The sequence below is a fragment of the Podarcis filfolensis genome (genome assembly GCF_964270895.1).
Source record: "Podarcis filfolensis genome assembly, chromosome: 1".
Taxonomy (NCBI): Eukaryota; Metazoa; Chordata; class Lepidosauria; order Squamata; family Lacertidae; genus Podarcis; species Podarcis filfolensis.
The window spans coordinates 85,520,255-85,544,605 of NC_139604.1; the positions used below are offsets into that span (position 1 = coordinate 85,520,255).

General features: G+C 47.1%; 1 protein-coding gene across 6 annotated transcripts; it reads left to right on the top strand.

Annotated features, from left to right (window-relative positions):
- Positions 1–720: 720 nt before the first annotated feature.
- On the top strand, positions 721–23,918 carry SLC35C1 (solute carrier family 35 member C1). 6 transcript variants are annotated; one of them, XM_083602667.1, is made up of 4 exons: positions 721–834; positions 1,538–1,716; positions 19,280–19,833; positions 22,171–23,918. In XM_083602667.1, the coding sequence occupies exons 3-4, from the start codon at positions 19,311–19,313 to the stop codon at positions 22,728–22,730; spliced, it is 1,083 nt and encodes a 360-aa protein (XP_083458793.1). In that variant the 5' UTR covers positions 721–834; positions 1,538–1,716; positions 19,280–19,310; the 3' UTR covers positions 22,731–23,918. The 6 variants fall into 6 exon arrangements, with proteins under 6 accessions (XP_083458793.1, XP_083458794.1, XP_083458792.1 ...); XM_083602668.1 differs by having other exon boundaries at positions 793–886; XM_083602666.1 differs by lacking the exon at positions 721–834 and adding an exon at positions 945–1,257.
- The last annotated feature ends 433 nt before the right edge of the window (positions 23,919–24,351 follow it).

Genomic DNA, 24,351 nt, shown 5'->3' on the forward strand with positions numbered 1-24,351 from the left:
CCCTTACCATGCTGTGGACTGCAAAAACAACTTATTTTCTTCCTCCAGCCACCATCTGACTAAACAGATGTTGCTGGTTTTTGAAGCACCATGAAAACATGCAAACCCTGCTTTTCACCAAAACCAGTTATGGTACAGATCCAAACCACACATTTAAAGCGCATCCAACACACATTTAAAGCATATGACTTCCCTCAAAGAAGGGAACTGAAGTTTCCCCCTCACAGAGCTGTAATTCCCAGCACCCTTAACAAACTACAGTTTCTGAAGACTTTTGAGCTGAGAACTTTCCCAGTCTGCATCTGTACTGGAATGTTCAAGACGCTTTATTGCTTGTTGTCTGCCTCCCAGGGCTCATTTGGAAGGAGGGGCAGGGTATAGATTTAATAAATATCTAAGTAAGTAAATAATAAAACAGAACAAGTGGGACCTGCAGTCCAGGCAAGGGATTTTTCCTTGTCATCTCAAATCCCCCTCCCTTCCAGGATACTTTCTATAGACTGCTAGGGGTTTGGAGCAGGCAAATTCTACAGTTTTCTTCCCTCGCCCCATCTCCTATCCTGAAGTGACGCCAACATTTTCTGTGCAAAATTGGCAGGCCCTTGTGAGGAGGCCATTTGGTGCTTTGTTTTAAAATCCTTTTAATTTACAAATATGCATACTTAGGACACACCCCCATGCCAAAGTTTTTAAGAAACCACTACCTTATTTTTTTGGGGGGGTGCCCTCCATTTTGCTTCCAAACTGATGGGCACTCACCCTCCCAAGTTTGCTATTTAGAAGGAACGACAGGGGAAAGAGCAGGCGCTCCTGAGCCTCCCTAATCTAATCTAGGCAGGAGGCAGAACATTTACTCCCATTGCCGCTGATAGTAAAGGATTGCCAGGTAACCACAAGTCTCCGTTCTAAACACACTCCAAGTGTGTTTGTGGCACTCTAAGTGACTGTGTGCCGGCGCTTGCAGCAAATCACTTTGCTCAGCCTCTTGCCGGCTCCGCATACCCTTTATGCTACCCTGCCTCCGAAAACTCTCAGAGCCGCAGAGGCTGTGGGGAATCATTTCATCCGAGGGAAACTGAAATGAAATCATCAGGGGACACTGATAGTGGAGCCAGGAAGCCTGTTATAGGCCTCATAAATAAAAGCCGGTAGAGGCTGCAGGCACTGTAAGGCTTTATAGGCCCATAAAGCACCCCAGGCTGCCACTGAGGCTGGAGGGGAGGGGTGGGAAATCTAATTTCACAGGATTTAAAGCAGGTGAGAGAGATATAAATGTGTGTTTTTAATAGTAATTAATGCCACTATTCAGGAACACTTAGGCCCCGGGTTTTCGAGAGCTTCCAAGGGCTTGGGTGATAAATCATGAGGCAGCAACCTGCCCACAGAACTCGAACTCGGGGTTTTTTTGCTTGCTGTCTTGCTTGGCATAGAACTGCACTTCCTTTGGGATGGTTCTCAGCATGATTCTGGGTTTAATGGGAGGCAGGACACGCACCTCTCATATTGGCTGTCTCTCCTCTTTTTTTTATCATCGTAGGAATACCTGCTGGTCACTTTTGCTGCAGCCTCTTGTACAGCAAAGGAAATTAAGTGGCAAAGAAAATGTCTCCCGGGTGAAAGATTGCAAGGTTCCCTAAACAAAGCCTATTATTACCTTCTCTTCCATCTCAGCTTTCCTGAACTACTCCTGTCTGTGCCAGCAAAGGGGTGGACAAGGTGAGAACAGACTTGCAGACAGAAACAACACAGGTGCAGATTATACAAAGATGTTTTCCATTTATTTTGTTTTGTGTTTGGGTCATCATATCTGATGACTTGTGCAACTAAGAAACTGACCATTCCCAAATAGCCATTGATCAATCTGATTTTACTGAAACTAATTCACATGGCCCTTTCAGTCTGTAGTGGTAACTTTAGTTTTTGCCATCCTAATAGTGACTCTGTGCTCCCTGCCTCTGGCAGAGCTGGGGGTGGTGAATCTTCTAGCTCTTTTATCCCAAACTTCCCTGTTCTATCCCTATCATGATCTACCCCAGGGCCGGCCCACCATGAGGCAAAGAGAAGTGACTGCCTCAGGTGGCAGGGTTCCGGTGTCAATCTTCCTTTCCCCACCTTGCTCCTGATGCCCTCCTCTCAGACGTTCTTCCTTGGCAGGGAGGGGGCACCATCTTGAAGTCCACCTTAGGTGTCAAACTTTCTTGGGTCGGCCCTGATCTACCCCCATCTCATCTTCCTTCTAATTACTCTGTTCCCTTCTCTGTTCTCCAAACCTGGTTTCACTCATTTCCATCACTATCCTGGCTATGGATTACTGATTATTCTGAAGAGTAAATAGCAGCATCTCTGCCAGTGATATCGAAAGCAGAATAGGTGGGTGGTAATGGAAAGTAGTTCAAATTAAACAGTGACACTTGTAACAAAACATGGCAGCATGGAGTGCTCCTGTTCAGGGGCCCAGCCAGCCTCTAACATGCTGTTTTTCCAAGATATTCCATTCCAATCACCTCCCATCCTCTTAGGGATGGGCAATTTCGGTTTCTCATTTTCCCAGTCTTAAATTCAGTCTGCAATAAATAAATAAAAAGTCCTTGTGAAAACTCATCAGCATTTTAATGCGACATTCTGCCAATGTGCCACGTTTTTGTATGCAGTTGTGCCTAATACACCCATTTTTGCAAAACAATGTTACCTAATATAACACTTTTGTATGCTGGCTTCACTAATATGGACATTTATAGGCAAACTTTAGTACAGTGGTACATCGGGTTAAGTACTTAATTCGTTCCGGAGGTCCGTTCTTAACCTGAAACTGTTCTTAACCTGAAGCACAACTTTAGCTAATGGGGCCTCCTGCTGCTGCTGCACTGCCGGAACACGATTTCTGTTCTCATCCTGAAGCAAAATTCTTCACCTGAGGTACTATTTCTGGGTTAGCGGAGTCTGTCACCTGAAGCGTATATAACCTGAAGTGTATGTAACTCAAGGTACCACTGTATATTCATTTTTGTACACAAAATTGGAAGTTCAAATTTCAAAGGATGGTGTTTCAGTTCATGTATTTTTTTCATAAAGTGTAGATTAGGAAAATTCACTTTTTAAATCAGAAGTGAACAAGAATTCTACCTCATCCCTGCTATTGTCCTCTTTGACAACCTGATCCATGCCTTTCTCTGTACAGTATCTTTCAGGGGTGTTGTTTTTCATCACTAAAGCATGGCTCCCCCTCTGGAATTTGTTTCCTGAAGCCAGACCTCCTTCAAATTCGTGCAACTTGTATGCAGACTTGTATCAGTTTTCAGATGTGCCACATAAACTACCAGGTACATTTGCTTAAAATCAGCAATTAATCCCTGTAAACTCCTGACATAATTTGGCCCGTGTCCTACCAGATTGAAAATGAGTTCGTTTCCCATGCATAGAATGCTGCAAAGGGGGGCTTTGATAGCTCAGGTTCAACCTCAATAATCGCCATGATTAGAAATATGAAAATACAATAGGAGCAGATGCAATCACAGTTTTTAGGGCATGATTGTATTTTTCCCCTTTTATCATTATTTAAATTTCACATAATAGTGTTTATTCAGCCACAATGCTCTTCATGATGAGAAATAAAATACTCAAAAGCTGGAAGAATGCATAATTGGACAACTGTGACTGAGTGAGTAACTGTTTGTGTTTTAAACAAGGAAAGCAGACAGGGAGGAGGATGGTGGAAACTAGGAGCCATAGCCATGCACAAGAGTAGCCCAACCATCTTGCAGAGGCAAGGGAATGATTTGAATACGGGAACATTATTAGGGAGCTAGTGTTTTGATATGTTATATGTTGCTAAATAAAGTGGCATGGGTTGGCTCCATAGCAAATTAAAGTGAGCATGTGCTGTGTGGACATGCCTTCTGGTTCAAATTCCTACACAGCTGGGGACTTTGGCATCTCACTGTCCCACCCTAAATTCCTCAGCAATAATAACCTATATTTTAAGGTTATTATGAGGCCATGAGATTATTATGAACAAAAAGGAGATCAAATTAATGAAGTGCACTAATTGATAGCTTCCACCTCTGATATTAATCTGGAGGGCTAAATCCCGTACCTCCTACTGCATAGTTCTTGCAGTGCACATATATTGATTTTTGTAGTTGTTATCATCTTCTTCTTCTTCTTCTTCTTCTTCTTCTTCTTCTTCTTCTTCTTCTTCTTCTTCTCTGTTCCATGAGTCTTATATGAACAGCCCATATTGATATTTGCAGGTCACCTGCTTTGATGATAAAACAATGAAACTCAGTAAATAAATAATAATGTCAGTGGTACACAGTGCTCTCAAATAGGAGAAACGCCACAAGGGATGGAACACACTGAATCCAGATCTCTGACAAATCTATATCACAAGGCACACATTGTGCCAGAGAAGATGCAGACTGAAAGTATAGAGACGCTCATCTGTCACAGGATCTGTTGCGACTGGGTCAGTGATATCTGTGACACAGGATGTAGAACTCCTTCAGAAATTATACATCTACTGAACTGTCTAATGGCAATGGCTCGTTGGTGGTTATGCCCCCTGCCCACAAGTGCATATGTTGATGGCAACAACACAGTGCCATAGGAATGAGGTTTGGCTGGATGTCCTATTGGGATCCCTTCAAGCCCTATGATTTTATAGCAGGATCTGTTACAGTACTAATGCTGTGACCTCTCCATCTTATGCTCAGCCAGTCTATATGTGTGAATAAACCTTGTATCACAGACAATGCCTCCATTTCCAAGCATTGCCATTTCAAGAAAACTATACCCAAGGTATGTGCTGGCATCCCTAAAATCTCTCACTGCTCAGTGACTGAGGTGCATGTAGGTAACAGTATATTTATTCCCAGCGGCACGTCCCATTAGTAATATTTAGAAACTCTCTGCTGTACAAGCTGCTTCCTCCTACAGTTGTGGTCTTAGCAGCTTCACCAAGATCCTTGAGAAATCCGAAATGTATAAGAAAACTTTTAATCCTTTATATTCTTCATTCTTCATTACACTTCTGAAAGGTTTGAGCTGATTCCCTGCCTCTAACAGTACTTTTTTTGGGGGGGGCGTGTTTATGTCTGTATGATGATCTAGGTGTATACCTTAAAAATGTAAAACCATTCATCAAGGAGACAGAACTGGCTATGGTTCCCTTTTGAGAGTTCTTTTGGTTACAAACTGAGGTTTGTTGCTGCATAAATGTATGAAATGGTCATTGGATCAATGAGAAGCTTCCGCTTGAACACCTGCTATGTAGTTTTCCAATAGCAGGCACTTTGGTGCCCTCCAGTGTCGCTATCTGACTATAGCAGCATGTTTTGTTCTCCAAAAATCACAACACAGGACTGAGTGTTTATTCATCAGTTGTATATAGTACTTTTATTGCAAGAAGTGCATAATGAATATCATGATGCCAGTCAGTATTCTACATGTTGTTGGTCCTAGCTGGCAGAACCTAAAAGTGAAACATAAAAGGCTTATTCAGTGGTCACCAAGGTGACACCTGTGGATGCCATTGTGCCCACCAGTACCTTTTATGGCACCCATGAAAGGTCTCAATTGCCACCACGGGCTCCTTTTGGAGGAAGGGTGGTATACAAATTCAATAAATAAATAAATCCTCAAAAATCCAGGGTGCACATGAGACAGTTTGTACTTCCCTGCTGGATTCCTGCTTGCACTGACTTGGCCTCTTATGTTGAAAATGCCCTGTCAGACATGCCCAAGTTTTGCTGGATGCCAGGACTGAAGCCCACCCTCATTTCCATTCAGAAAAAAGCATCTCTTTGTGAGTGAGCATAGTGGTGGCTAAAATAGGTGCCTTTTCCCCACTGATGGGAGACTGATGAGCAGTAGGCCCACACCTTTTAGTGGTGCTACCTGTGTTTTTCCCAGTAGTGATATATGGAAGTGAGAGCTGGACCATAAAGAAGGCTGATCGCCGAAGAATTGATGCTTTTGAATTATGGTGCTGGAGGAGACTCTTGAGAAGATCAAACCTATCCATTCTGGAGGAAATCAGCCCTGAGTGCTCACTGGAAGGACAGATCCTGAAGCTGAGGCTCCAATACTTTGGCCACCTCATGAGAAGAGGAGACTCCCTGGAAAAGACCCTGATGTTGGGAAAGATGGAGAGTACAAGGAGAAGGGGACAACAGAGGACGAGATGGTTGGACAGTGTTCTCGAAGCTACCAACATGAATTTGACCAAGCTGCGGGAGGCAGTGGAAGACAGGAGTGCCTGGCGTGCTCTAGTCCATGGGGTCATGAAGAGTTGGAGATTGCTAGAGATTGTCAAATGGGTGATGAGGAAGGCATAGGGAAGAGACAGCAACGGAGGTACAGCCATGTGGCTCCAGAAATGCTTTCATGAAGAGCTGGGTTTGAAAACAGAAATGGAGTTGGCTTGGTGAATGGAGAAGAGAAGGCTGGTGTCATTGTATATGTGGCAAACTGATTCTGAAAGGCAGCAGTCCAGGCCTTCTATCTAATGTATGGTTGGATGGCCATGGCTCAGGGTGCTTTAGTTGAGATTTAGTTGACTCCCTCAGGATCCCTTCCAACTCTACAATTCTACGATTCTATTATTCTACTTTTGTTACATTGTGGTTATGTGTTTTTTTCATGCTCCTGTTCTTACTTGGAGGAGCAATTCCTCCCTACAGCTCTTGTAAAAGTTTGACAACAGCTGTCTTCCTGGGACTAATGTCAGGCACCTTGTCCGCAACATTACAGGGCTAGTGCGATTTCTTCAGCTTGATGGCTCACAGCTTGTGTAGGTCTGCACCAGGGCCTTCTCGAGAGTGGCACCCTCCCTGTGGAAGGCCCCCCTTTCAGATGTCAAGGGGACAAAGAATTACACAACTTTTAGAAGACATCTTAAGGCAGCCCTTTATTGGGAGGTTTTTAACGCTTGATGTTTTATTATGTTTTTAGATATGCTGTAAGCTGCCCAGAGTGGCAGGGGAAACCCAGCCAGATGGGCAGGGTGTAAATAATAAAATTATTATTATTATTACACAAATCCCAGCTGTTCCAACAACAAGGTCCTGCGGGAAGGTGACTCCCTCACTAACAAGCTTAGCCACAATATCTAAAATAGCATCTACACCCATCTAGTTCTTTTATTGATATAGAATGTAGACGTAATGGGAAAATACGCTATTCAATAGGGAAACATTTTAGATATGTAGATAAAGATAGGCATTCTCAGCAGGCTTCAACAATGTTTTCATTGTTCTGCCTTGAATTTTAGCCTGCATTAGGCACTCGGTTGTTCGTATCAGGGCTATTTATCGCAATTGCTCTTAAATATCGGACAAAATGCACTATGAAATGAATGTCCTCCAACACTTTTGATAAATTGATCATGGATGCACAAGTATTGCAAACTGGGGATTGGCTGGCACCCTAAACTTCTTTTAAAAGTTGCTTTGTAGCTGCTGTAACAAATTAAAATAGAGCAAACAACACTGCGCAAGAAAGATGTTTGAGTTCCATTCCACATTTTTAGGGGCAATTGAGACAGACCGTTTTGCTCATGCACAGCTCAGTCCTGCTCGTTTCTACACCAAAGTAAATGTGCAGAGACACTGGGCCAAGAATGCAAGTTGCATGGATCCATGCAAAATTCAGCATACGGTAGCCAGTGTGTGCCAAGCAAAGTTCACCTATACTAGGAGTTCCCAAACTGGTCCACAAACTTCAGTCAGGTGGTTTGTGGCATGTCTGTGGATTTGCAGTTGAAAACAGAAAGCTGTACATCCACTGTATTAAATAGTCATCTTTATTTTTAATTGTGTGTCAGTTGGTTCTTTTATTTCTTATACTGTATTTTATTGCATTATGATTTGAATAAGAAATAAATCAATACGAAATACAATTAAATACCATACTGCATCCAGCTCAGTGCATTACAACTGCTATAACCAGCATTAAAATCAATTAAGTGGTCTACCAAGACCCACAATGATTTTCAAGTGGTCAGTGCGGGAAAGTGTTTGGGATCAACTGACCTATACTACACTGCTGCAGTATAGATACAGTCTGAGTGTGCAGTGTATCTTTAAAGCACATTCAAAGCACATTCTTTCCCTCAGAGAATACTGGGCACTGCAGCTTGTTAAGGTCTTCTTGCAATTCCAGCTCTGCGAGGGGTAAATTACAGTGCCTACAATCCTTTGAAGGAAAGAATGAGCTTTGAATGGGGTTTAAAGTTATAATGTGTACGCAACCCTATCTTTTTGGCAGTATAAATGCACAGATATAGTAAATGTGGGCTAACGTTCAAGCTAGAGAATGGTGAAATAATCCACTAGTAGATGCTGCGTCATAGATTCCCCCTCTCCCTCCCAAACCCCCCCCCCCACATTTGTGACAAAACAGTTTACTTATATTACCTGACCTTAAGCTTGCTGAAGAAAAGGAAATAAATGTTATAAGATGGACAGAGTATAGTATGCCAGGCAGAGTTGTGGTATCCAGTGGGACAGGGACATGTGTCATCATCACCTAGTTAGAAACATAAAACCAGAGGTTCTTGCATGTTTTAAATTCCCATGCTTGTGTACCTTCTCATGTTTTCTTTGATTTATGGATAGCTTGCCTCTGCCAAAGTGCAAGGCACTTTATATACCTGGTTAAGGCACCGTAACCATACAAAACTGAACATGGTAAACATCCATCCCACTTACCTGGCCACTTGTCTGAATGAAATTTTGGCAAGACTCTGTAGCACAGAATTGTGCAGGAAACAAGCTGTCGGGGTGGGGTGAGGGAACAGAGAAGATTAAGATACAATGGGACTCTGCATTCTCTAACCGCTGCACTTACATTATGCTAATGAAGGAAAAGGACAATGAAGGGAATTAAATGAAAGATGTGAAAGCTATATCCAACTAGAATGCTATTGTAAGGAACCTGGTATTTCTATGAAAGAGAGAAGGCTAGAATGCACTGTTAAAATGCAAACACATTCACGCCTCCCGCCCACCCACCCGCTGATCCTAAGCATTTGTTCCAAAGGATCCATTTGTGAAATTAACGTAACGTGTTTCTACCAGCATACTATTGAAATGAGAGACTACAGTGGTTAAGAAGGTGAGGTATAAGCAGGTCCCAAACATTAAAGGTGGGGTGGAGAAACGTTTCATGGACCTGTAGGTCCAATAAGAAGTAGACCAGACCGGCAAGCCCCAAAATGCATTTTTATGTAAATTATGTAAATTAATTTCCCTGTACGGTATGTCTAGGTCTTAGAATCATAGAATTGTAGAGTTGGAAAAGAACCTAAGGGTCATCTAGTCCAACCTCCTGCAATGCAGAAATCTCAACCAAAGCATCAGCGGCAGATGGCCATCCAACCCCTGTTTAAAACCCTCCAATGAAGGAGAGTCCACCACCTTCCAAGGGAGTCAGTTCCACTGTCAAACAGAAAGTTCTTTGGGCCCTCCCCTCCGGAGCAGGAGGAAACAAGCTTGCTCCATCTTCCACGTGACACTGTGTGATGGCCTGGGAGTCTGATTCAGAGGCTGAACCGGAGGAACCCCAGCCTGCACAGGAGTCCCCGCCTCCAGGGCCGGGTGAGCTGGGGCAGAGCCTTGGATCTGAAGCACCTGCACCTGTGCTGGATCCTCAGGAGCAGGCACCAGGTGAATCCACTCTGGCTCCGGAGGTGATTGAGGACACAGTGCCTACAGGTGCTCCTCTCCCAGCCCTGTCAGGGGAAGGCGAGTCTCCCCCTGGGTCCAGTAACCCTCCAGCCTCTCCTGAGCTGCAGAGGCTCAGGGCAGAGAGGCGGAGGGAACTGGTTTTTCCCAGGAGGAGTGCTCGCCTTAAGGCCAGGAGAGGCGGGTCTCCTGGGGGCCGGGACCGCCCCTGGCCTCAGAGAAGATAAAGGCCAGTCAGCCCAGTCCCAGGTTGCGGGAGCAAGGTCGTTGAAGAGCTGTTTCGGCCAGCAACCAGACCTGCACCTTCAGAGTTCCTGTCCTTGCCCGGCTCCTCGCTTCGGACCCCGCTCCGCCCTGTGGAATAGAACTCCAGCCCGGAGCGCCCCTGCCGGTGAGTCGCTTATACTCTCTTACAGAGCCAGAGCGCGAAGCGTTGCAGAACTTCCTGCGTAAGAACCTGGAGCGTGTTTTCATTCGGCCTTCTACCTCGCCCACTGCTGTGCCAGTGCTCTTTGTTAAGAAGAAATGTGGGGAGCTTCACCTGTGCCATGATTACCGGGCCCTGAACAAAATTACCATCCCATACCTTGCCTCTTATTTTGGAGTTGCTGGAGCGGGTGCAAAGGGCGCAGGTGTTCACCAAGCTAGACCTCCGGGGGGCCTACAATTTAATTCGGATCCGGGATGGGGATGAGTGGAAGACAGCATTCGGGACCCGGTATGGGCAGTTCGAATACCTGGTTATGCCCTTTGGTTTGTGCAACGCGCCCGCTGTGTTCCAACGGTACATCAACCACGTGTTCCAGGACTTGCTGGACAAGTACGTGGTGGTGTACTTGGATGACATTCTGGTTTTCTCCCATGACCCGGTGCGCCACGAGGGTCATGTTCGGACCATGCTGCAGTGCTTGCGGGAGCACCGCCTGTATGCGAAGCTCAGCAAGTGCGAGTTCAATCAGCGGTCAGTGGACTTCCTTGGTCACCGACTCTCTCCAGATGGGGTGCAGATGGAACCTGGGAAGGTGACAGCGGTTCGGGAATGGGCGGCACCTTGGAACCGCAAGGGCCTACAGCGATTCCTGGTGTTCGCCAACTACTTCATTGCAGATTATGCTCATCGCACCACCCCGCTGACCCGGCTACTGCGCCCCAAGATGCCATTTTCCTGGGACAAGGAGGCAGAGGAGGCGTTTCAGGGGTTGAAAGCCTGTTTCCAGAGAGCGCCGATCTTGCAACATCCTGTAGGCTCGGGTGCGGGAACAGCAGCGGGTCGACGCTTGGGCCCAGGAACGACTCTGGGAACTGGCCAAAGGGTCATGCCCTCAGTATCCGGGGCTGGTCTTGCACCAGGGCCACTGCGGGCTGAGGTTCTCTGGATGACCCATGATGCCCCAGCAGCGGGACACTTTGGGCAGTATCGGACCACCCATCTGGTAAGCCGCGAGTTTTGGTGGCTCCGCCTGAAGGCTGACGTGGCTCGCTACATCGCTGGTTGTGACGTCTGCCAGCGGGCCAAGGGCCCTACTGGGCGACCCTCCGGCCTACTTCAGCCGTTGCCAGTCCCACCACGTCCTTGGCACACGGTTTCGCTGGACTTTGTGGTGGACCTACCCCCGTCTCGTGGCTGTACCTGCCTCCTAGTTTTCTCTGACCATTTCACTAAGATGGTGCACTGTGCCCCCTGCCCATCCATACCCACAGCTAAGGGAACCGCTCAGCTATACCTTCAGCATGTCTTCCGCCTGCATGGCCTACCTGAGCGTGTGGTATCCGACCGGGGCGTTCAGTTCACGTCCTGTTTCTGGCGAGCATTGCACCAGACCCTCGGGACAGAGGTCTGTCTATCATCAGCCTACCACCCACAGACCGATGGCCAGACGGAACGGGCGAACGTGGTGCTGGAGGAGTACCTCCGGTGTTACTGCAGCTACCAGCAGGATGACTGGGTCGACCACCTAGCATTGGCGGAGTTCACCTACAACAACGCGGTGAACGCGTCCACCCAGCAGACCCCGTTCCATGCCAGTTACGGTTATCATCCGCGGTTGTTCCCGGATGTGCTACCGGCATCCGCGGTCCCTGCGGTGACAGAGTGGCTTCAGGAGCTCCAGTCGCAGCAACAACTATTGATGGAGCAACTGTGCCAGACCAAGGAGGCGTACAAGGCCCAGGCCAACCGCCACCGCCAGGTGGGGCCGGAACTCCACGTCGGTGACTTGGTATGGCTCTCCGCTCGCCACCTCCACCCCTCTCGACCTTTGCGGAAGCTGGACACCCATTTCACTGACCCGTTTCCCATCGTGGACCAGGTCTCACCTGTGACATTCCGTCTCCGGTTGCCCGCAACCCTGAAGGTTCACCGCTGTCCCCTGAGCTTGTGGGGCTGGCAATGGGGAGAAGTGCGCTGAGCCCGGGACTGCAGGCAGCTCTGCGCAACCCTCGGAGCCGTCTCCCAAGGGTTGCGCAGAGCTTCCTGAAGCCTGGAGAGAGAGGGGGGTCAGTGCGCACCGACCCCTCTCGCTCTCCAGGCTTCAGCGAAAGCCTGCATTCGCCCCATAGGACACACACACATTTCCCCTTCATTTTTGGAGGGGGGAAAATGCGTCCTATAGGGCGAAAAATACGGTAATCCATAATACTCTGCCTACTGTGGTGTATGGAATTGTTCTGTTATAATAAAAGGGTTGGTGCAAAATGGTTGCAAAATCCTGGATGTGTGTACTGAAGTAAGTCAGGATCTCCAGGCCTGATTCCCTATAAGCATTCTTCAGTCTGTTTGGGGTATTTGGCTTTTGCAATTCTATTTGCTTTCGTGTCTAAATAAGGTTACTACTAGTAGACCCTTTCCCAGCCTGGTACCCTAAATATGATTTAGACTACAACTCCCATCAGCCATGCTGGTTGGGACTGATGGGAGTTGTAGTCCAAAGCATCTGCAGGGCTTCAGGTTAAGAAAGGCTGCATTAGTGCAAGACATATGACGTCTGCTGTACGAGCCTTACACGTTCCTCTTGCCTAGTTGAGCACTTTCATGCCCCTGGTCGAGATACAGCAGCACCAACCACAGAGTTAGAGCCCTTTTACTTACATTGTTTAACCAGGTATGTGCCTGAACGGAGTGCAGCTCAGGTGAAAAACTCTGCCCTCTTGGTGAACTTGTGACCTGGTTATACGTATAAACAGCAGACCTGTAGGACCTGTATATTTTTGAGCAGACTACAGTATTTGGTGTTGCTGGGAATGATCTCTACAGCTTATACCTGCAGCGCCACTGAATAGACAAGGCCCTTATTGATTCGCAATGCCACATGCAGAACACGAAGTTGCTGGAACGGCACCATGTGGTGCCAGGAGTTATGTCTCCTCCAGCATCAATTACCATCTTGTGACCTCTGTAATTGAGAAGGAAACTGTTCCATGTTAGGATGACCTCTCGTGCTATATTCACTAACCACTGTGCTCCATAGTAAATTATGCTGTTAATTTACTCTCAAGTCCCCCCAACTGTTGTGTGCATGTCAAACACTGTGACTTCCTCACAAAAGATATCGATATGTGGCATAATCGAAACTTCCATTTAAAAATGATATTTTTATAGTTATCATAGTGAACAGAAAACTGTCCGTGTGTGTGTGTGTGTTGCCTGATTCTGGAAGAAAAAGAAAAGGAGACTAAAAAAGATAAGAAGCAAAAGGGAGAAACATCATCACCTCCTTAGAAGAAAAGGTGATATATGTATAATATTTAAAATAAAACAAAATGAATGCACTGTGCAAGAGATCACGCCCAATCTGTCTCACCACCTTTGCTGCCATGAGCTCTGCTGCCAATCATCAAGGTCCCGGAGGCAAGGGATTTGAACTGCAAGCTAAATTGGATATAAAGAGCATGAAGCCCTCCAGATGTCTCTGCCCCATCACCCCTGACCATTGGCCATGCTGCCTGGGCCTGATGCGAGTCTCACCACATCTGGAGGGCTACAGGTTTCGCCATCCATGCTATACTGTAAATTACAACAGAGGTCCTTGCTATCCCTGCTTACTATATATCTTGCGGGGAAATGCTATTTGTAAGCAAACAGAGGGATATTTTGAGTAGAAAGGGATCTAGATAAGTAGAAAGGACATGTGTTCATAATAATAAATAATAATAATCTATGGAATTCATTACTACCAGATGTGGTGATATTGTTGATTTGTTGCTGCTGTTTTTCTTTTTTTAAAAAGTTTAGACAAATATATGAAGAAGTGCTTCAATAGCAATCAGGAACTATAGATAAGCGGAACATCCAAACTCAGAGATTCGATGAGGAGGAAAAAATAAACAAATAGGGAGTGGCCCCCTATCTTTACATCCTTTACATCCTACCCTACTTGCAAGCTTCCCAGAGGAATCTGGCTTTCCACAGCTGGAGGCAGAATGCTGTTAGGCAAGGTGGGGAACTCTAGGTCCCAGAGCCTCTGTTCAGCCTTTGGGACTCTTCCCAGGCCATGCCCCTTCCCCCAGGCCACGCCCCTCTCTGGTCCAGATCCACATCCTTGCTTAGCTGGGGTTTTTTTGCTAATGTGGAAGGTGTCACTGCACTGTGATCATGCCTCTTGTTTGTCTGAGTAGAGAAATGTGTGTGGGAGGGTGACACGTCTGGAATGCAGCCTGCTGCAGGAGTCACATCTATTGCTCCATCCACTTTTTGCCTCTGGCCCTGGCCTCTGGATTGTGGCCCATGAGGGAATGTCGCCCTGGGGCCAAAAAAGATTCCTCATCCCACCCCGAGTGAGGTGGACCCGTGGCATAATGCAGAAGGGCTAACGTGCATTCACGTATATCAGAAATTCCAGCCCTGCAAATAAGAGTTCAGTTTACACTCTGCTGCACTCGTGAGCCTACTTTCCTTGACTCAAGCTGCAATCCTGTGCTCATTTTTCTTGGAATAAGGAATGCAGTGGCATTACCTCGAAGTGAGTGCATGCAGAACCAGGCTGCCACTCCTCTGAAACTTTTCCCCACCTCCTCTCCCTCCCATCCTCAAATCTTCACACTGACACCTACATACTTTTCTGCGTAGGACATAGATGCACTGAAGATATAGAAGGAGAAGGGGAAATGTTTCAGTTGGCTGAACTGTGTCAATGTCTGTCCCTTGCTGGGGAAGGTCATCTAGGGATTTGGAGTTTGGTGCCATCCATAGGCAGATGATACCCAGCTCGCTCTCCTTTCCATCTTTTTCTAAGGTAGCTGTGGAGGTCCTGAACTGATGCCTGGAGATGGCAATCGACTGGATGTGGGCAAACAAAATGAAGTACAATCCAGACAAGACAAAGATGCTCAATGTCAGTAGAGCGTCAGCCTAATTCTCCTTTAACTTATCTTTTAGAGCCATCCAAGTTGGTAGCCATGGCTGCCTTCTGTGAGGATTAACCAGTGCATACTTGGGAGTTCATCTGGATTCGATCTTGACACTAAATGCCCAGCAGTTGACTGCGACCAAGAGTGCTTTGCTCAGTGGAGACCAGTATGCCAACCGTACCATTCCTGGAGAATGGTTACCTGGCCATAGTGACATGTACCAAGCCAGAGTCACATCATGTCTGGAGTATTGCAATGCATTCTACACAGGCCTGCCTTTGACAAGTACCCAGAGATTACAATTGGCCCAGAATGTGTTGGCCAGATTTTTAAGGGGGTTGCATATGGGGAGCATATGGTTCTCTTACTGAAATAGCTGGACTGCCTTCCCATTTATTTCTTGGCACACTTCAAAGTGATGGCGATGACCTATAAAAGCCCTAAATGATTTAGGACTGCCTTCACCCTGTTGAGCCTGCCTGGCTATTGAGATCATATTTTTAAGTTTTTGCATTACTATTGCGTTTCTGGATTTTGATCATGTAAGCCGCCTTGAGAGCTGCACTCAGAAAGGCAGTCAATAAATATTTTAACTAAATAAAATATTCTGAGGCCCTTCTATGTGTCTCCATCTTCCCTGCGATATGCTTAGTTGGAACCAGGGAGGCCCGGTCCTCTTCAACCAGGCCTTTGGCTGATTAATATATTCTATGGCTATTTAAATGTGCTTGTGGGAGGTGAGGTTATTGTTTTGGTTCTAACTATTTGTGCTTTTATCTTGTATTTTTATCTTGTGAACCACCGATATCATCAGATGAAGGGCGGTATATAATTAAAAAAAAAAAAATACTGAGAAGCAACTCCCAGTGAATTTTGCGAGATTTATATCCAAACAGGTGTGCTTAGAATTGTAGCCTTAGGCTAACTTTCGACAGGAGAAAATAAATAAACAAATAAGTGTGTGTGTGTGTGTGTGTGTGTGCGCTTTCCACCAGCAGGGGGCAGCATGTGGCAAGCAGCACAACTGCAGTCAGCTCTAAAATACCTTTGTCAATGGCAGATATTTATTAGAATTCTGAAGTTAATAGCCCATCTGAAACCCATGAACCCATGATGGTAGTGCAGTATATCTTAAGGATACAGATAACCAAAGGTTCAACTAGTCCATGAAAGACATGATCAGAATATATTGTAAAAGTCAATAATGTATTTAAAAGCATGCAAGGGATTAGATGGATAAATAAATGAATGAAAGCACTGAACCATTAACAGCCATTAGCTTTGGTGGCTAGGAAGATGCAGCCATGGTGTGCATGTATCCAACTAGTAATCTGAACGGACTTGCCAAGTAATAAGGAAGTAAGTAGTAAGCTTCCAGTTTGCCACTGCTTGCTCACTTGCCAGTTTGCTCACTTACTGTCACATGCAATCTATCCTGTTTAAGGGTTGAAAATGGGGACTATGACTGTGAACACACAATTGTGGCAACATTGCTATACAATGGTACTTCTGGTTATGAACTTAATTCATTACGGAGGTCTGTTCTTAACCTGAAACCATTCTTAACCTGAGGTACCACTTTAGCTAATGGGGCCTCCCGCTGCCTCTGCGCCGCCACGTGATTTCTGTTCTCATCCTGGGGCAAAGTTCTTAACCCAAGGTACTACTTCCGGGTTAGCGGAGTCTGTAACCCGAAGTGTTTGTAACCCGAGGTGTTTGTAACCCGAGGTACCATTGTAGTATGCTGGAGGCTGAGATGTTGGTTGACTGTTACGCTGGTCTGCAGGGGTGCCAACTTGAATAAAATATTGGGGGGGTGGCAGGTAAGCCCCGCCCTGCATAACTGATCACATGCACACCATTTGAATGGCAATGTCCATTAACTTTGGTATTTTATTGAGAGGGGGTAAAGGGATGAAAGGTGGGATATAACTGGTTGTTGTTGTTTAGTCGTTTAGTCGTGTCCGGCTCTTCATGACCCCATGGACCAGAGCATGCCAGGCACTCCTGTCTTCCACTGCCTCCTGCAGTTTAGTCAAACTCATGCTGGTAGCTTCGAGAACACTGTCCAACCATCTTGTCCTCTGTCGTCCCCTTCTCCTTGTGCCCTCCATCTTTCCCAACATCAGGGTCTTTTCCAGGGAGTCTTCTCTTCTCATGAGGTGGCCAAAGTATTGGAGTCTCAGCTTCAGGATCTGTCCTTCAGGGCTGATTTCCTTAAGAATGGATAGGTTTGATCTTCTTGCAGTCCATGGGACTCTCAAGAGTCTCCTCCAGCACCATAATTCAAAAGCATCCATTCTTCGGCGGTCAGCCTTCTTTATGGTCCAGCTCTCACTTCATACATCACTACTGGAAAAACCATAGCTTTAACTATACGGACCTTTGTTGGCAAGGTGATGTCTCTGCTTTTTAAGATGCTGTCTAGGTTTGTCATTGCTTTTCTCCCAAGAAGCAGGCGTCTTTTAATTTCGTGGCTGCTCTCACCACTAAATGAAAATAAATTGAATTAAACAATAGCAGCTGAAAGGGAGAGGGGAGAAGCAAGGTTACAAAACATAATTTCTAGCAGAGCTCATGCTGTCTTTGAAGGCTGCTAGAGAAATTCAGCATGTGGACCCTTTCCAGGTTGGGTTGCAGTGATGGAAAAAGCTGTAGCTGCTGGTTTTCCTGCCTGCATAGCCAAAATATTGTTGGTGCCACATGAGCATTTTTCATTGATGGGTGGTACCAAAAGGTAGATAAGGAAGTAAGCAAACATCGGATCCAGGAAGTACAGGTCGTTGTTGCAAGAAGGCAGAAGAGCTGCTTGCTGCTTAAGTGAGAGGTGAGTGAAGGGCTGTCTGGGGAGTGGGTGTTTAATAGCTGCTGTGCCCTCCCCCCTCCCTACACACAGTCTCCCCTCCTTGTCAGAGGGAGGTGGCAGAGGTGCCACTTACCCACCTAAAAAAGCAGGGAAGCAAGTGCTAGTTGCAAGGAGCGGCAATCAACTGTGATTCCTACATTGCAAGGGGTTGGGCTAGACACCCTCAGGGTCACTTCCAATTCTACAATTGTATGATGCTGGAAACGGGCCATTGGATGCAATTGTCACGGCCGCATCACTCGAGACAGCACAAGTGGAACGTCCTAGCTGCAGCACCGCCCAGATAGACAGAGATAAGAGGGAAATGAGAGGGTCAAGAGGAGCAAATAGGCATGGACGCTGTGGTAGCCGCACACATAGGAAGATACCCAGACCATTACTCTGTATGGTCCACACCAGGGTGGGGAACCTGTGGCCTTCACGACGTTGCATGATCCCTGAACACTGGCCATGGTGGCTGGGGCTAATGGGAATTATAGTTCAGCAACATCGGGTGGGCCACCGGTTCTCCACCGGGAGATGCCACTGAGTGCCCTTCTGCACTCGGGGCAACTGCTCCGAGAGCTGCGGCTCTTCTCAAACTCCCTCCTCTGTCCGTTTGCCATGCGGGAGCCTTGGCCGTAGCACCGTCCGAAGGGGGTCCTAACAGCCGTCGACCGGGAGGCACCCTTTGGGGTCGAGGCAGCCTTTGGCAGGTGAGCAGCGACGAGGTTGCAAAGAGCTGCTCGCCCGCTGGCCCGAGCTCTCTCTCCCCGTGCTTTGAATCGGGCCCACGGGCGGGGGAAGCGGGATCGGGGAAGGTGTATCAAAGGCACGTTGGCCCGCGCAGACCGACTTCGCTCGGATGTTTCCCGATCTCGCGACAGGCGCCATCGCGACACGTCAGCTGTCTCGGCAAATCCGGAGCGCTCGGCTCCTTTAAGCCGGGGCCGGCCCCTCGCAGGCGGAGCCAAGCTCGGGGACTGGTGGGCTCCTGCAGAAGAGGAAGTGAGCGAACGGGCGTCCCCTTCCCGGCTCCGGGGGTGAGCGCAACCTTTACCTAGGAAGGCCGGAGCCCTGCGCCGACCTGGCTCGCGTTCCCCGAGCCAAACACATTTCTTGGAGGCGTGCCCCACTGATCGATTGCAATGGGTCTTCCTTGCAAGTAAAGTACGCTTAAGACGGCTGCCTGCCTTGCCTTTTCTCGCCGGCGCCGCCAGATCCTTTCAGCGATCCCCGAGATTGCACCGCGGCTTGCTGCTCTCGGCGCGGGGATCTTGTCCATGAACCTGCCGGCGCTGCCCTTTGCTGGCTGCGGGGCCGTCGGGGCGCGAGTGGCCGCGGGCACCTCCTCCTCGTTCCTCCCTTGAGCTTCTTCCCCCCGCTTCTTTTCCGCCATGAACAGGGTGCAGCTGAAGCGCTCGGCGATCCTCAAGATGGCCCTAAGCGGATCCTCGGACCCGCTGCTCCAGCAGCAGCACCCGGAGGGTGAGGGCGGCGGCGGCGGCAAGCAGCCTCCGTTCGTAATCCGGGCGCTGCGCATCGCCACGGTGGTCTCCCTCTACTGGTTCATCTCCATCACCATGGTGTTCCTCAACAAGTACCTGTTGGGCAGCCCTTCGCTGCGCTTCGAAGCGCCGCTCTTCGTCACCTTCTACCAGTGCCTTGTCACCGTCCTCATCTGCAAGGTCCTGAGCCTCGTGGCCTCCTGCTGCCCGGCCGGCGTCGTGGACTTCCCCTCCATCCGCATGGACCTCAAGGTGTCCCGCAGCGTCCTGCCCCTCTCGGTGGTCTTCATCGGCATGATCACCTTCAACAACCTGTGCCTCAAGTTCGTCGACGTGGCCTTCTACAACGTGGGGCGCTCCCTCACTACCGTCTTCAATGTGCTTCTCTCCTACCTGCTCCTGAAGCAGACCACTTCTCTGTATGCCCTGCTGGCCTGCGGGGTCATCATAGGTGAGTAGGGTCTAATGGTATGGCAGAGAAGCACCTTGGAGTGGTATGTTCTAGTAAGGTAGAATTTGCAAATGGAGAAGTGGGGGAAATAGAACAATTTGGGAGTGGAGGGAACTGGTTTCCTCCCCACCCCCAAAGTGGAAGAAACCCCAGGATTTCCCTCATTTTTTCCAAACCAGCAGGGGGGGAAATGGGTTGGTGTTCCTAGCTTCTCCAGCCCCCCGCCCCCGCCCCCAGCCTTTACTTCTCTACAAATAATTGTGTCCAGTGCCTTTTGAGCCTATGCACTCTCACTTAGAAGCCCCCTTGAATCCCACTGGGATTTAATCCAAGAAAACAGGCCTAGAATTGCAGCCTTAGGGCAAGGATGGACAGAAGAGTCTATCTATGATTTGCAGTATGGTTTCTAACTTTCAGTTGCTTATCAATAGCAACTGAGGCCTGCCTTGGAAGTTTTGCTGCCTGAAAGACAATATGCCCCCCCCCATTCCCTTCTCCGTCAGACCACATGCAGAAGTTTAATGGACTGGTAGTTGAATCTCATTTCAATACTGGGATAGCATTCTCCACCACTCCTCTCAGCAGCAGTCTAGTGTGGGACTGCAGAGCAGGTGGTGTGATGTGCACAGCTGCCCTCCAGCAGAGGGGAATGGCTCAGGAGAAATAACTGGAATTGCTGCCATTACGTTCCCCCAAGCAACTGTTGCCTGAAGCAGCTGCTTCACTCTACCTAATGATAGAGCCGGCCCTACTGGTAACAGCTGAAAGGCCGTTCCCCTGCCGAATTAAGACTGTTAGCCGCATGGATCTGTAGCTTGTATAAAATGTGACAGTTATATTCCTGTCCTCTATAACACACACAGAGAAAAAATTGTTTAACACCTTTAGGACTAACTTTTTTGGAGCTTTTTTTTTTTTTTAAAAAAATAAAGCTTTCATAAGTGACAATCTAATTTGTCAGGTGCTGTCTTAGAACTGGGGAAGGTAAGGCAGAAAAGTCTGCTGAAAGTTGACCAGAAGGAAATATTCTGTAGTTCTTAAAGGAACAGTAATGAAGATCAATTCTTCATGGCGTGCAAAGGAACCATAGCCTTTGTTAAGACTGTGAAGTTTCCGAATGAACTCCTGTTCATCCCTGTTGCATTCCCTGATCACTCATGGGTCCCTTAGTGCTTTCTTCTTTATCTGATTTGTTACTGTGCCTAAAAAGGATAGGCCCTTTTGTACAATGCAAACTGCTGTTGGACAATGTGACATTAAGTACATCACAGGTGTAAGTGCCATGGGTATGATGGATGGTACCATTGGTTTCACTCACAATATTACTTGTAAGGATTAGAGGGAACACTTGATGTTTAGGTCTGTTACAAGCTGAGAGGTGCTTGCCTATTCTAAACTGGTAGGTAGTAATAGCATGTAAATTTCTAATCTCCATTAGTGATGGGGGTGATCATACAGTACTTATGATAGCACATGGAAGATACATGCTTACGTTTCACATGGGAGAAAAATCCAGTGGCTTGCACATAAACTTTTATTTTTCCACATAAAAGTTTTAAGCTCTTATATTTATACAGAAAAACTTAGCAACATATGGTCACCATCTATGGAAAGAATTGGTGAAAGAAGTTGACTTGAGCTGAGTGAGGGAATACTGAGCAAAGATGTTGGTGTCAAAGCTAGAAGCTTGAGCAACTTTCAGAAGCTTAATATTTCTCTACAATTACCATTTCTTGCCCCACAAGTCCATCTCCTTTTCCCACTACAAAGGTATTTATTTGTTCAAAAATATTATATGTCTTAATATAATAAAAATAAGTGGCTTACATAAAAACACAACAACACTCAATAACATTTCCTAGAAACAAAATAAAAACAAAACACAATTGCCTCTCCCAAATAAAATTGAAGAGTTTAGAAAACAGAGAATTAAAAATCAAGAGTCAGAACCCAATAAGAATCAGAATTACAGTAAGGGAGGGCAGCTGATTGAGCCAGCCCTAAAGATATTTAGCAGCAAAATGCTTACTCAAATGCAATATTGTGTTGAAATTTTGGACTCTCCATTAAAGTTTTAGAAACAAAAACACATTTCTTTGTAATCAGTGCTCTGCGGGAGTTCCCAGTTCTCCTTTTCAATGATCCACAGAAGAATCAGGACAGTCTTGATGTGCGTCCACAAATCTCCAAAGATAAACAACACTAAGGGAGTAGAACCTGCTCTCCCCTCCTGAGTTGTCAAAGTCTCGCATCTTAAGGATTAAGTTGCTAATTCTGAGGCTCTTCTTGTGCTTTTCTTGCCTGGCCATTATGTCACCAGTCTTCTTTGCTTCGCAGGCGGCTTCTGGCTCGGTATAGACCAGGAGGGAGCTGAAGGCACATTGTCCTGGGCTGGCATAGTTTTCGGAATCCTGGCCAGCCTCTGCGTCTCGCTCAATGCGATCTACACTAAAAAAGTGCTGCCTGCTGTGGATAGCAGCATCTGGCGCCTGACGTTCTATAACAACATCAATGCCTGTATCTTGTTCCTGCCGCTCATGTTGTTCTCTGGTGAGTTCCATACACTCTACTACTTTGATAAATTGGGGAGCCTCAACTTCTGGGGCATGATGACTCTGAGCGGGGTGTTCGGCTTCGCTATCGGCTATGTGACAGGACTTCAGATCAAATTTACCAGCCCGCTCACTCACAACGTCTCCGGGACCGCGAAAGCATGTGCTCAGACCGTGCTAGCCGTCAGCTATTACGAAGAAACCAAGAGCTTCCTATGGTGGACTAGTAATATGATGGTTCTCGGGGGCTCCTTTGCTTACACCTGGGTGAAAGGGCTGGAGATGAAGAAGGTGCAGGAGGAACCTATTCCCAAAGCAAACGAGAAAAATGAGACTGGTGTCTAAACTCGCCCCAGGCTGGACCTTCACTGTCTGCACTTGCAGCCTGCGTGCATAGATGCAGTGGAGCTTGGCTGAGGAGAGAGCCAGGGCTTGGAGTCCGCAAGGCCAGGAAATCCTGTGGCTGCAAATATGTGGGAGGTGGAAATTGGCGGGCGGGCCAGATTCCTCCACAGATACAGTTTGCTGTGGTAATCATGGTCAAGGGGGGATTTTCACAATTGGTTTTCTATCACGGAGGTGACAAGGGTTGGTGGTGGGGCTGGGGAGCTCAGATAAGGGACTTGTGGTCAGTCAAGTCGCTCCTGAAAAAATGGCTGCTATCACTACTAGCTACTTGCCTTTGTGCGCCTTGCTTTTCCCTTGGTAAAAGGAAGGTGTGTGTGTTCTGTTAAAGGACCAATGGAAGAAGACTTGAAAGAAATAAGAGTAGAGGGATTCTGCCTATGTTTGTCCCAAGGGGAGTGGGCTTTCTGTGAAGGTCCATCTCTACATTGCCTTCCCGCACAATGCAATCTGGTGTGCTTGCTGAAGGACTAACCTCTTGGTCATTAACCCCTTTTGCCCCCATGGGGCAAATCTGTACCAAGAAATACGAGGGCACCACCTTCCTATGGTGAGTGGAAATACCCCCAGAGACACCAAAGGGTATGCATTTGGGTTTAGTGAGGGTTGCGGAGGATTTCGAACAGCGCCATTTGTTCATCAAGTTCATTTCTAAGTGGAGTGTCATTGGGCCTCAGGGCTGACTCGCGAGAAGGGGAGTTGAGCCTGAGGAGTTTTGAAAAGTGGTGGTCTGGCCTTCCCACAATTCCTTGAGAAATTCCAGCTCTTAACTGAGTAGCGGTCATGGTAGGCCCGACTCGTCTCCCCAGGATCACTGATAAAAGAAAGTATGTCAGTGGCCAGCCTGACCTGCATTTAATGGGCTCTGAAGAAACTAAAATGGCAGCATGCCCAGTGCTCTTCAGAGAGATAGGATTTAATGATACGTATGCACTCCTTTACTGAGTGACCCTCCCATGGGCTCCAAGAGCCCACGTCTCATTGGAATGTTTCACACATTTGCCTTGTTGCCTTTTTCTCATGTCTGTGCCCCCCCCCAATCTTCTATGATTTTGTATTGGGAAACGAATCTTCCACTGTGGAACTTTGATTGTTACATTTATTTAATAAAAGTATGGTTTACCATTATTATTTTGAGTGGCTTGACTGCTTCCTGGACAATGGTAAGGTGAATGGGATAAAAAGTGAAAGGAGACCACGGATGGCTCCAAGCAGAGGATTTCATGTAAACTAAACCCTAGGCTTTTTTTCTTTTTCAAGTCTTAACTCACTTCTAGCCTACTGGTGCTAGCATATGTTATCTCAAGGATCGTGAACGTGACCCCTTGCTGCTGGCACCAGTTTCTCCTGTGTAAATATCTTGCCAAAAATCTGCAGTGCAGGAGAGACTGTTTGCTCTTCCTGTTCAGCTCCTGTTTGAACAGCACTGCCTCTCCTATACTGAACACACATCCTTTAAACATGCCCATATTTCATTGGATGCCAGAGAATTGATGCAAAGAGCTTCTCTCAGTGCCCAAGGGTAGTGGTGGCTGAATTAATTGGAGGAGGGGAAATGGCT